The sequence below is a fragment of the Oryzias melastigma genome, linkage group LG6 (assembly GCF_002922805.2).
Source record: "Oryzias melastigma strain HK-1 linkage group LG6, ASM292280v2, whole genome shotgun sequence".
In the NCBI taxonomy this organism is placed as follows: domain Eukaryota; kingdom Metazoa; phylum Chordata; class Actinopteri; order Beloniformes; family Adrianichthyidae; genus Oryzias; species Oryzias melastigma.
In genome coordinates this window covers 16,480,715-16,492,540 of record NC_050517.1, presented here as the reverse complement: position 1 = coordinate 16,492,540, position 11,826 = coordinate 16,480,715, and the positions used below count along the sequence as shown (strand labels likewise).

Here is an 11,826-nt window from a genome sequence, read left to right as displayed (position 1 = left end):
GATATAGTTAGATAAATTTTATACTTCTGAAAGCTGCGTGTGAAATGAAAACTTGGCAGTTTTCAAAAATAAACTTTTATTGTGAAATAATTGTCAACCGTCACGCGCTACTTTGTTCACTTCCTGATTAGCTAGCTCCTCGTGCACCTGTCGAGGACTTTGTCCCCGCCCTCTCCGTCTCATGACGGCGGCTTGTCAGACGAAGGTGTGTTCTGTTCGCGGATCCTCACCTGAAGAGAAACCGGATATAAACCTCGAGGATCTCACCTGGCGCCTTCCGTGGCCCATTAACACGGAAGAATGGCACACATATGTACACAATATGAATAAAACAATGGAACTTTCCAGAAAGTAAACATACTAGGAGCACATTCCTGGTGACTCTACAGACTTCCAACTCTATGGGTTAATAATTAATGTGTTTAAATACGTTTTATGTGTAGCACGTGCAAAATAATTACAATTTATTTAAAGAAAAAAAAAACTAAATCCATACACTTAAAAAAGTACTTTTGTGTCTTCTTTTAGGCTACTTCCACACACACACACAATCCTATCAGGAAGAACACACGAGGAAGTAAAATTTAAGCCTTAAATGAAAATCAGTGCCATGTGCAGTACAGTCAGCTTTTACTTTGAAAAATAACAGTGAAAATCTGTTTAAATGCATACAATTTATTCGTTTTTTTTCTTTATTCTAACCGTTCTTCACAAATATTCAAGGTAAAGATATATTTTGTAGAAATACAGAGTTACATTTATAAAACACAGTGGGATTATGTTTCTAGAAATCCTTTAAATTGAAATGAACATTAAATATTACTCAAGAAAAAGACACATTTTTATAATAACAGAACTGGCAGTGAAAATACACTTTCTCGACATATGAAATGACTGTAGAGTTTCCCTATTAAAATTAAAAAAAAAATTAACTGATGAATATCAACCTACAGTAGGGTATATTGCAAGTACAATATGGCAGAATTTACTTATTTTTTTCTGTTCATATTTCTACTTTTTTGTAAAGTCCTAAAAACTTACAACAGTACATTCAAAGACTTTCTTGAGTTCCAAAATCAAAATATTTGGAGAAATTGAGCAAACAAAGTGCTAACAGAATGTGCAAACTTTTGCATGTCTGCATCAGACATGTGATCTAGACTCGAGTGAGGAACGCCAGATTAAGGCTCGCTGGGATCTGGAGGGTCTCCAAAGCCACAGAGGACGGTGTGAATGGGAAGATAACAGAGAAGATCTTCTTGGCATCCATCATTAAGGTGGCAGAGTCATTCCTGTCTTTCAAAAGGTTCTAAAAGTTGAGATGAGAGGGGTATAATTAGAAATATGTCAAAGGAGGAAAATAATTTAAAAAACACAAAATGTCCTCACCTTAATAGTAGAAATGAAGGTGGTTGACACTCTCTCTTCAAACTCAATCACTGGGGTGTACAAGGTCAACACTTTAATGATCTGTTGGGAACAGCAAACAGTGATGAAGACAACTACTGGATGAGTAAAATTAGGGAGTGGAGGCTTTGCTGAAGAAGGACCTGTGCTGTTGTCAGCGCGGTGCACATGTTGCAGATCGCCAGGGCATCGGCTTCAGTTTTTTTCTTGATCTGTAGAAGCTGTGCAGCCTGGATGAGAGGCTCCAGCGTCTCCTTTGCACCGCAGTCACTCATCTCATTCTCCCCCAGCCATTCCTCCAGCTGCCAGATGTTATACCTGAAACAAATTTACAGTTTATTAATATTTTAATCATTGATGGGCGGCTTGCAGGATCTCTGCATCTCTTCTAATGTTCTTGTACAAATGTAGGAGACATTTTCCTTCCTCTTTGTAATTTTGTGTTGAAACGACGCATCATTTGGAGACGGCAACAACATTTACATTCTCCTTTGCTGGTTCTTCTGTGCACGACAGAGACGTGGAGAAAGGGCTTCTGGGTATGTGAATTGAAAGGGCAGAATAAAGTGGCGGTCCTACGAACAACTACCGCTATATAAAACTCTGCATTACCAGCGCAAACCCCAGAAAGTCCGCCTCACTGATAATTGGATTTTGAGTTGCTAAAAGTTCAGAATTTCTTTGTTTTTGACACTGATCTGGTAATAAACCTTCACAAGATGCTCCACATTCTTCATCTTCAAGCACAGCTTAGATAAACAGACAACTTTGGTTCTTTTCTCATTAATTTATGACTTTTTTTCTTGTAAATATATGACTTTTTTCTGGAAAATTAAAGCGATTAAAAGTAATACATTTACTACTTTAAAAAACGTAAATTTACAAGAAAAAAGGGCAAATTTATGAGAAAAAAAGTCAAAAATTTAGCCTATGACTTTTTTTCTCATAAATATACATCTTAATTCTTTTAATTTAATAGTTACACAACTTTTCTCTCACAAATTTACAAGATTTAAAGTTGTAATTTTTAAATTTTTTGTAAACTGGTTTGAAATCTCATTCGTAAACTGGGAATTTCAATAATGCTGCACTTCTTTTTTAACTAAACACAAAGATCATCTCAGTCCCAGAAAAACAAAGAAAACCTCTTCCTCTTCGTCTTTCTGCACATTTTCCCCCCACTTCTTTTTCATGTTTTAGTTAATCTGCAAATGGAGCCACAAAACTCAATTACCCAACATTCATGTTAAAACTGTAGATTTAAGTTTTTACAATTTAGAGAAACAAAGAATGAAAAAAAAGGAAATATTTTACCATATAAATTTAAATAAAATATGTTTTATTCTAAATATGTCACAGTTCTAGTTAAATTAAAAGTGTTTTAATCCAGAAAAAGTTTAGTGTGAAAAAGAACAGAACCCGTGATTTTCATCCTCAGGATGAAGGAGAAAAGATTTCTGGATCAGTAAAATACAGATTCATTTAAACCTTTGGCACAGATTTAATTTCCTGACATTAACTGCATAACTCCAGGTGTGGCGTGTTTAAATACCTGATGTGCAGTCCTTTACTCCAGGAACACATGTCCTTCCGCAGCAGCAGGTGGTTTAGAGTGACGGCACCGATAACATAAAATAGCTGCTTGACGATCTGCTTGACGACGTTCACGTCCATCCCGTGCTGACTCATGGTGGTGAGGAAGAAGCTGAGACGCTGCAGGAGCACCTCGATTGTTACAGCTCCATCAGAAGTACTGGTACTCCTCTTCCTCAGACCTGTGGGTTTGGACCCTAGAACTCCTTGGATTGGCTCGTGCTCCAGCATGCTCGCAACTGCAAACAACAAATTCATCTTAGTAGGAGCACATTTATTACACGTGTTAAATTATATGAGATCGTTTCTGTCTCACCTATAACTGGCTGTAGAATGTTATCCAAGCATTTGATCAGTTGGTGGTAAATTTGGATGGCCAGGTCACCAAACAGCTGATGATACTCCGACAGTTCAAAGTTGCTCAGGCTTTGTTCATTCTGCTTAGCAGTGTTGTGGACCATAAAGGCCTGTAGAACACGTGTGTTGTAGAAATGGTTATAGTGACATCAGCTACAGCTGTAAGCAAATAAAACGCTCCCAGACTCACTTCATCTCCGCTGTACTGCTTCAGACAGTGCATTAAGCGGCATGTGTTGGCCAGCCAGAAAGATGTCACCTCAAAATCCTCTCCCTTCCTCTGAAAACAGTCATCTCATTTAGAGGAGAACTTCTGATTGAATGCCGATCCGTGTTAGATACCGCACCTTCACCACCCCTTTGATGCTGCTGATGGTGGAGTTGAGCAGGGCGCTGACTCTCCTGTCGTCACTGATGTTGTCTGCGTACCGAAGGCACATGAAGATGACGTAGGCTGGAAGCCCTGGAGTGAAGCTGACCGCTACACCACGCGGCTTCAGATCTGAAAAGAGGATCAAATGTCACAGAAATCCTTGAAAATCATGAATTTGTCACAGCAGTAGAACTGTTGCTCACCGATGATCAAACATTTGAGCAGGCGGCTCAGGTCACCCTCCTTGTACTCCAACATGCCCTGGTACTCCTTCTCTTTCCGGGTGATGCTCACCACTCTGACAGCATCATTTGTCACAGAAGATTGCTGTAAACTCGCTAAACACAAAAATAACACAAGTTTATTATGGATATTATTTAAAACAAACTTTAAATAAGACAAAAAATTTTAGATAATCGTGAATAATTTGACTTTTTCTGAATTTTTGTCTGATTGCTGAAGCCAGTCAGAGTATGTTGTTGTACAACTTTCTTAAAATGTATTATTATTGCGCTGGATTTTTGCCACGCTTTTCCTCCTACACAAAAAAAGTGATAAAGATGCAACCAAAAGTACTTTGTAAAGCTTCATTGTGAGAAGTCTGCCATTACTTGTGGTACCAAGAGCTACTACAGCTGATTTATAGTTAATATTATCTTGACAAAAATTTCCCATATGAAATGAATTAGACCAAGAAATTTCCCATCATGCCTCAAAATAGTTCCTAAATACATTGTGTAAAGAGGCTGTTTGTCCCCTAAGAGGGTGTAGACGGAACTTTAAAAAAATTATACATTATTTTAAGTAATATGAAATTCTAATGAATCAGTTTTATAGAATTAAAAAATATTTTTTTTTAAATGTATACCATTAAGACTTAAGAAAATAGCTTAACAAAGCTAAAAAGATAACTCTTAAAAGTTCCTAAAATTGTTTTCAGAAAGTGTTTAAATAATAGAGATCATGTTTAAACCTGTTAAAAATCGAAATAAAAGAGGCAAAGAAATTTCCCATCATGCCTCTAAACGGTCTCTGAAAACTTGTGTAATCAAAATTTGATATTTTGGTCTCTAAAATTGTCCTATATAATATATATCGTATAAAATCTTTAGCAACATCAAGCGATAGTCTTATGAAGGTTTAAACAAGCTGCTTCACTAGACTTAGGGAAACTAACATGTGCAAAGATAAGTAAACTGGGTATTTTGGGCCTTTGATAACAACAGATTTAAAATTCTTTAAAATTGCATTGCTTTCAGCAATCAGACCCAATTGCAAATCTAGTTTTTATTAATGTTGCATTATTACTGAGAGTTAGACTGCAGCATAATACATTCTTAAGGGGGCTAATGTGAGTGAACAAGACACTAAATTCTACACAGTCTTGATAGCAAAATGCTAACAAAATAAACTGACATTTTATATATTAATAGGTATCCTAAACTTTTCAAAACATTTTTAAAAATTTGATTACCTTCAAAATCCTCCACTTTTTTCATGTATATTTTAAGTTGCTTTGTTAACTTGCGGATGTTTTTTTCTTGTTTTTCTTGTTGCTCCATTCGTTCCTGTAATTATACATCAAGATAAGAAAAAAAAAATAGCTTATTATCTTCCAAAAATAAAATACTAACACAAACTAATCACAGACTGAATCACACTGATGCTTCGGATGCTCCACAGCGGGACCCACCAGGTTCTCGTTGGTGAGTCGAGTGATCTCATGCTTCAGGCTCGCCTCTATTCGAGCATCTTCAGGTAGGACGAGGCTTTGGGTCAGCAGCTTTTGCTGTTGCTCCTTCTCAGCCCTCAGCTTGTTCGCCTCCTCCAGCAGCTTCTGATACTTCTCGTCATGAACGCGTTCCTGCTCCTGCATTTGGCACTCTAGCAGCCTGCAAACGCGTTCGGCAAATATATCAGTTAAATTTGATGCACAAGTCATATATGCTGCATTTTAGTGTCACCTGTTGGTTTCTTTCAGGCCTTCATAAGCCAGCCACAGCTCTCCGTCTTCATTCAGTGCATGAACATCCGTGGACCTAAACGTGTGCATCTCAAAGTCAGCAGAAAGTCACCAGTTTCTTCCTAAATTGAACTCAAATGTATAAACTTACTTGTTAACATCTTGAAAAGGAGGAATTTCACCAAATTCTAATTTAGCATTTTCTCCAAGGATAGAGCCCTAAAAGTTGGATAAAAATTACGACAAGTATAAAAAAAAAAACATCTGTATTTAGATACACACAGATTTAATATCAATTTGAACATCATTGAGTGATCCAAGTGATTTAACTTGACATTAAAAGTCTATTTAAAAGTTTCTATGAAATGTCATTTGAAATGAATGTAATTTCTGCTTATGACATTTCACACTTAAGACACATTTAAGGAACAGTTAGATGACACAAAAAAGAGTCTCAATGATGCGATTTCAGCCAAAGGAGCAAAAATAGCTCATAGGACGCAACTTTGACCTCAATTAAAATGTGAATTTTTGCTCAGATCTTTTCTTCTATGAGTAGAATAAGAGCAATGTTTGAGTTTGATTTGATTAAATCACTTCTTTTTTTTTTTTTTTTTTTTAGAAATGTATCAAAATAATTGAATATTGTTATATGAACATTTTTAAGACAGAGCTGATTATTCAAATGACTTTATGTGCGATGCAAACGAAATTATTAAAAAAATAAAATAAATCAAAATAAATCAAGAAAATTTGCTTATTTATGCAGGAAGCTGGATGTTAGGGAGAGAAAAGGTCACCAAAATAAAACAAATTCTCACTCTCACCCTATGTTTGAGAGCCTCTTGGCGAACCAGATGCGACCGGAGGAGCAGCACTTCTTCTTTCCGCATCTCCAGCTCCTCGATGGAGGAGGTCAGCTGTTCCAGTAAGGTCTTGTAGGGCAGAGAACCCGGGGCAGGGGGGGCCGCATCGCTGTTCTCATTGGTCAGAGACTTTCGAAGGTCGGTCAGATCCTGCTTCAACTTCTTGTTCTCAAACTCCAATTCTTTCCGCTGCATTAAAAATAACAAAACATTTAAATATTGTTTCTTTTAGTGATTAAATATAAAGTTTAGAAGCTGATGCTAAAAGACTAGGCTGTACCTTGAGAGTTTCCAAGTCTAGCTCTGTCCTGCCAGCAGTGCTCTGCTTTTCAATCTCCTTGAATAGAAAAAAAAAAGCAACCATAAACAAATTCTTATTTTATTTAAGGTATGATAAAGTTAAAAAGCAAAAATCCTACTTTTTCTTTTAGGTGTTGGGCTTCCTCTTTTTTATCCAGCTGTTGCCATAGTGACTGCTTTTCCTGCTCTAATTCTTTTACTCTTCTCTGGAGCCTAAGAAGAATCGGCAAGTCCACCGTTTTGTTCTCATTCTAGAAAAAGAAGAATTTGTCCACAATCAGTCTGCAATTAAATCAGAGTGCTGCACTGATGAAATTACAAAACAGACAAGAGCACCACAGTTTTCCAAAGTTCCAAGAAGTAAAAATACAATTCGCTTACGTTGGTATTTCTGATCAAGGACATAAACCGCAGCTTAAATGTAGCGAGTTTTAAATATTTCCTGTCTTCTCATAAACATTTCCCATTTGATTGATTAGTGTCTTTTGGAACAATAAAGTTACCAAACAATAATTGAAATCATACCTCAAACATAAATGACTTAACAGTTGTCATACCAACACTATAAATAAGATCCACTGGAGTTTTTCTGAGCTTTAGCATCATCCAAATGTGATTACATCACATGATACAGTTTCTATTCCTGTTTAAAACCAGCCTCCTCACAGAAAGACTGTCAAAAACCAGACTTCACCTCTGCTTGGATAACGCTGTCTTCCCCCTCGAAGGAGTCTAAGCTCTGGGAGAACTCAGAGGAGTCACTGCTGTAGTTGGAGTCTCTCCTCTTGTGACCACGTTTGCCTGAATTCTAGATGAGAGAAAGTGTGTCATTAACTGGAGATTCTACAGAGGGATTTCTGTAACTTTTACCCTATAATGTTGCATTCGAAAGAACTTTAATAAAAAAAAAAAAATCTAAATCCAGTTCCTCACATTGCTGAGATTCATCTCTTCCTTCAGGTCTTTGTGTCGCTCCTCCAGGTGTAGGTGTTCACTCAGCAGACTTTGGTAGCGACTCCGTTCTTCTGCCAAATCCTTTTCCAGCTGTTGTGTGTTCTCAAAATTTGCTTTGGTCTCTGAGTTAAGAATAAATGGTTCCTTTGTATTTCCTTTAACTATAATCTTTGGTGACGTGTGAAGGTCTGATCTGAATACCTGTCAACTGTTGAGCTTGCTGGACAATTTCCTTGTTCAGTTCATCGATGTTGCTCTGCAACAAGGTGTTCTTCATATTAAGGTCGTCCACCACCTGAGAAGGAAACATAATTCTTTTTAGAAAATAAAATTAGACTTTTTTGTGAAAGTCAAAAGCAGCTAAAATTAACTGAATAATTACCACTACTAATGTGTAGATTTATTTTAATTTTTATGATAAATGTAAGATCGACTTTTATTCCTGCTCGACCTTCTGGGACAGAAAGGCATCAACATTTCCACCTCCTTTTTTTGACAAAATAATGTTAAAAAGTTGAATCAAACCAGATTTAAGATAGGATAACTAGCAGGTTAATACTTTAAGTTGCACTCTTTTGATCTATTGTATAAGTGTTTCCAGCATTTTGCCAAATATTACAAAAACCTACGTCGTTTTAAGGGACGTAGCTTCAGCAGAGCGGCCCAGAGTAAGCCTGCCCTCATTTCCCATCATCCCTTTTTTAACACATTCTCCTGCTAGCTTACAGGCACTCACTAAAATTTAAAGTGTAATTTTCTTCATACATATCCTCCATCATGAGAAAAGTGTGACAAGAACATGTTAAAAACACAATTATCTTTAACAAAATCTCAATTAAAATGATTCCTTCTCCAAAGCATTTATCTTCTCAGATGCATTCACATAACAAAAAAAGAAAAGAATCAATTGGCCTACCTGTTGGGTCTGCTCCTTGTAGATCTTCGTCTGCTCCTCGAGCTCATCTTTCTCCCTGGAAGTGTTTTCTAGTTTTTGTTGCAGGACGGAAAGTTGCTCCAGCAGCGAGGGAACCGTCTCTGCTTTGGCTCTGGCCTCCTCCTCAGATCTTCGTAGCCCTTCTATCTCTCTGCTCTGTCTCTCTCTCTCAAGAGTGTTAGTCTTCTCCAGAACAGACAGTCTTTCACTGAATTCCTTGTTTTCTTTTTGCTGTAGGGGAGGGGGAAACAAAACACATGCTTTGCATGTGATGCTGTGTGACAACTCCCAGTGACCTCATGTTTCTTCACCTTTTTTTGCTTCATTCTAAAGTAAAGTTTAGGCCATCTTTTTTTCCAATAAAACTCTCACCTGCTCGTTTATCTTCTGCTGGAGTTGCACTATTTTGTTCTCCATGCCGACGTTGAGCTTCTTGAAGTGCTCTACAGAGCGGGCTTCCACTTTCAGCTTCCTCAGCTCCTTCTTGGCCTTGACGCGACGCACGCAGCTCTGCAGCAGGACGATGGCCGCAAGCGTGCGCCTGTAGTGCTGCTTCGCCAACCAGCCTCTCACCCACTTCTGGATGATTACTGCCTTTCGCTCGAACATCAGCTGCAACGACAAGAGGAAAACATCCGATCGGACAGGATGACATCACTTCCTGTTCACAACAGTGTTTCAATTACCAAGATGAAGTTACTTCTACACTTTAGTGACTTCTTTGAAGAGCTCTATCAGGTTGGAGGTTCATATTCTAGCCTCAACAATCATGCCCTTTGGCAAGACCCACTACCCTCATTAGAACATAAGAAACCTTTGTGTGTCACATCCTATTCCACTGCATTACTAGTGTTTATTTACTAACAAAAAGCTAATTTTACATTGTCATGCTCAAGAATTGTGACGTTTTTCCTCTTTTTTCAAGTGAATGTTCAATAATTACCTAATAGATTACATTTACATTTTTGTAACTAAAGCTCGACATTACCTTATAATACTGCTGTTTGGCCATGTGAGATCTCAACATGCACTGAATTGCAATGGCTGCAGAGCGCTTCTGCAAATAGCGTTTCCTTTCCAACCACATGCGGACATTGCACTGAATGGTGACGGCGGCTCTCGTTTGTCGCAGAAAGGTAACATATCTGAAGAAAATAAATAAACATACATTGAAACATGTGGCGTTACATTAGAGAACATATCCTAACCTTTAAAAACAAATTGAAACACTTTAAAAGAATCATTTGTGAACGAGCCAACATTACCCATCTTTATCATTAAACATTAATTCCTCAAATCTTTTGTTTTCTAAAATCTACTATAACAGATGCACATTTTACCTTGCTTTTATTACAGAAGTACTTGTATTGTACGTATTCCACCCTCTAACTAGTGCTATGACTTTATTACATCTGCGAGTGGTCAGTATGTTTCTCAAATCCTTCTGTAACATCTTGTTTTGATATTTTAATATCTGTCCGCTCACCTCCGTGCCTGGTGACCACGTGCGTATTTCTGAATGGTGATGACAGACCGTCTCATCCTGAGGTACTTTCTGCGAGCCAGCCAGCAGCGGATGGTCTTTTGGATGGAGACGCAAGCCAAGCGTAATTTGTCCGACCGGAGCTTCTCCAGGTAAGCCACCTGACCAGCTCTAAAGAAGATTTTGCTTTTGCCAAACTGGTACTTTTCTGGATTCTAAAATCAGAGAGACACACACAAAAAAACAACACTGGAGGTAACATATTACATTTCAGAATGTAGATAAAAGATGCTTAAATTCTGACCTTAATTAGCTTTTCTAGGAGATCTTTGCAGGTCTGCTTTCTGTCAGGAAGCACATCCTTCTGCTTCATCAGGACTCGATAACGACTGAAGAATTCCTGATAGCTCCATCTGTAGTATCCAGTAAAAAGCCATTAAACCACATCAACATCTCGGCAGTAGTTCATAGTACTAAGCCGTTACTGATATGTCACCTAGAAGGGAATCCTGCCGCTGAGATACGTATTGTTTCAAGGACGCCACACGCTCGAAGCTGCTGCACAGCCCTGACAGGGTCCAACCTGCACGAAGGGGAATCAGATCAGTTACAAGAAAATGAAATAATGACACAAGAGTAAAATATATAGACCTGACAGAACAGTAAAAACATCCTCACATGAATGGGGCTTTAAGGTCATTTGGTTTGATGCAGCGGACATAGTGAGGAGTTGTTGAATTCAGCGTCTCCATCAGCAGATGCAAAGATTGTCGAAACTAAATGAAAACACAACAACGTACCTGAATAGAATGCAAAAAATATCAATGGGCAACAAATCTACTAAGCTGCTGCAGAAACCACTGAAACCAACGTAATTTCTAAACTAGCCTTTATTTTCATCAAAAGTCTCCCAGTGATCGTCTCACCTGCAGTCCTACCGTCTTCTTATTGTCTCTCTGACTTTGTCCAGCTCTTCCAGGAGTGAGTTTGCTTGGAGAACTTGCTCCCTTGTCATCTTCATCAAACAGTTTAAGCAGAAAATCAAACTGAAAAGAGTTAAAGATTTAACTACACAAACTGAACAGCAGGGGGCAGTGTTGTCAACACAAAACTCCAGCCAAACTGCACTTCCTCCAATAGATATTGCTGAACAATTCCAGGGTGTGTTACCCACAAGTTACAACACACTTAGCAGGCATTTGTGCTTGGCTTCGACGAAGGTGTTTGCTTAAAGAGAGACTAGGAAGAGAGTGGAGGAACATCACTTTACCTTTGTTTTTTTCAAAGCATTGATCTGCTCTTCGTTGACCGTGTCCTTATTTTTCTCTAAGAAGCCCAAACATTGGTACTCCACCTGGACACAGAGTCAGGTCACAAACCTGCACTTCATAAAGAGACCTTCCTCTGCATGCTAACCACAGTCTGTTCAGCAGATAACAGTCTTTCACCTGGTCAGCAAAGTGGTGGATGATGAAGGCTCTGTTTGATAGCCTGGGCTTCTCAAAGTGAGAGTTCTGCTTCAGGAGGATGTTGTAAAGTTTCTGAATCCACGTGTCATCGGAGCCTTTGGGCATCTATGGAACAAAAAAAAAAAAA

General features: G+C 38.2%; 1 protein-coding gene across 1 annotated transcript in view; it reads right to left on the bottom strand.

The window, feature by feature from the left end:
* Positions 1–655: 655 nt before the first annotated feature.
* LOC112152273 (unconventional myosin-Va) overlaps positions 656–11,826 on the bottom strand; it is a gene marked incomplete in the record, with an annotated part of 15,842 nt that continues 4,671 nt past the window's right edge. The window contains 28 exon segments of the mRNA XM_024281741.2: positions 656–1,309; positions 1,390–1,470; positions 1,551–1,725; positions 2,960–3,239; positions 3,317–3,467; positions 3,548–3,637; positions 3,705–3,859; positions 3,934–4,068; positions 5,205–5,298; positions 5,424–5,622; positions 5,695–5,769; positions 5,845–5,912; positions 6,521–6,748; positions 6,840–6,896; positions 6,979–7,110; positions 7,554–7,667; positions 7,793–7,935; positions 8,015–8,108; positions 8,730–8,978; positions 9,120–9,359; positions 9,736–9,892; positions 10,234–10,445; positions 10,535–10,643; positions 10,727–10,813; positions 10,909–11,006; positions 11,157–11,276; positions 11,501–11,584; positions 11,679–11,804. Coding sequence (XP_024137509.1) covers positions 1,157–1,309; positions 1,390–1,470; positions 1,551–1,725; positions 2,960–3,239; positions 3,317–3,467; positions 3,548–3,637; positions 3,705–3,859; positions 3,934–4,068; positions 5,205–5,298; positions 5,424–5,622; positions 5,695–5,769; positions 5,845–5,912; positions 6,521–6,748; positions 6,840–6,896; positions 6,979–7,110; positions 7,554–7,667; positions 7,793–7,935; positions 8,015–8,108; positions 8,730–8,978; positions 9,120–9,359; positions 9,736–9,892; positions 10,234–10,445; positions 10,535–10,643; positions 10,727–10,813; positions 10,909–11,006; positions 11,157–11,276; positions 11,501–11,584; positions 11,679–11,804 — 3,906 coding nt within the window.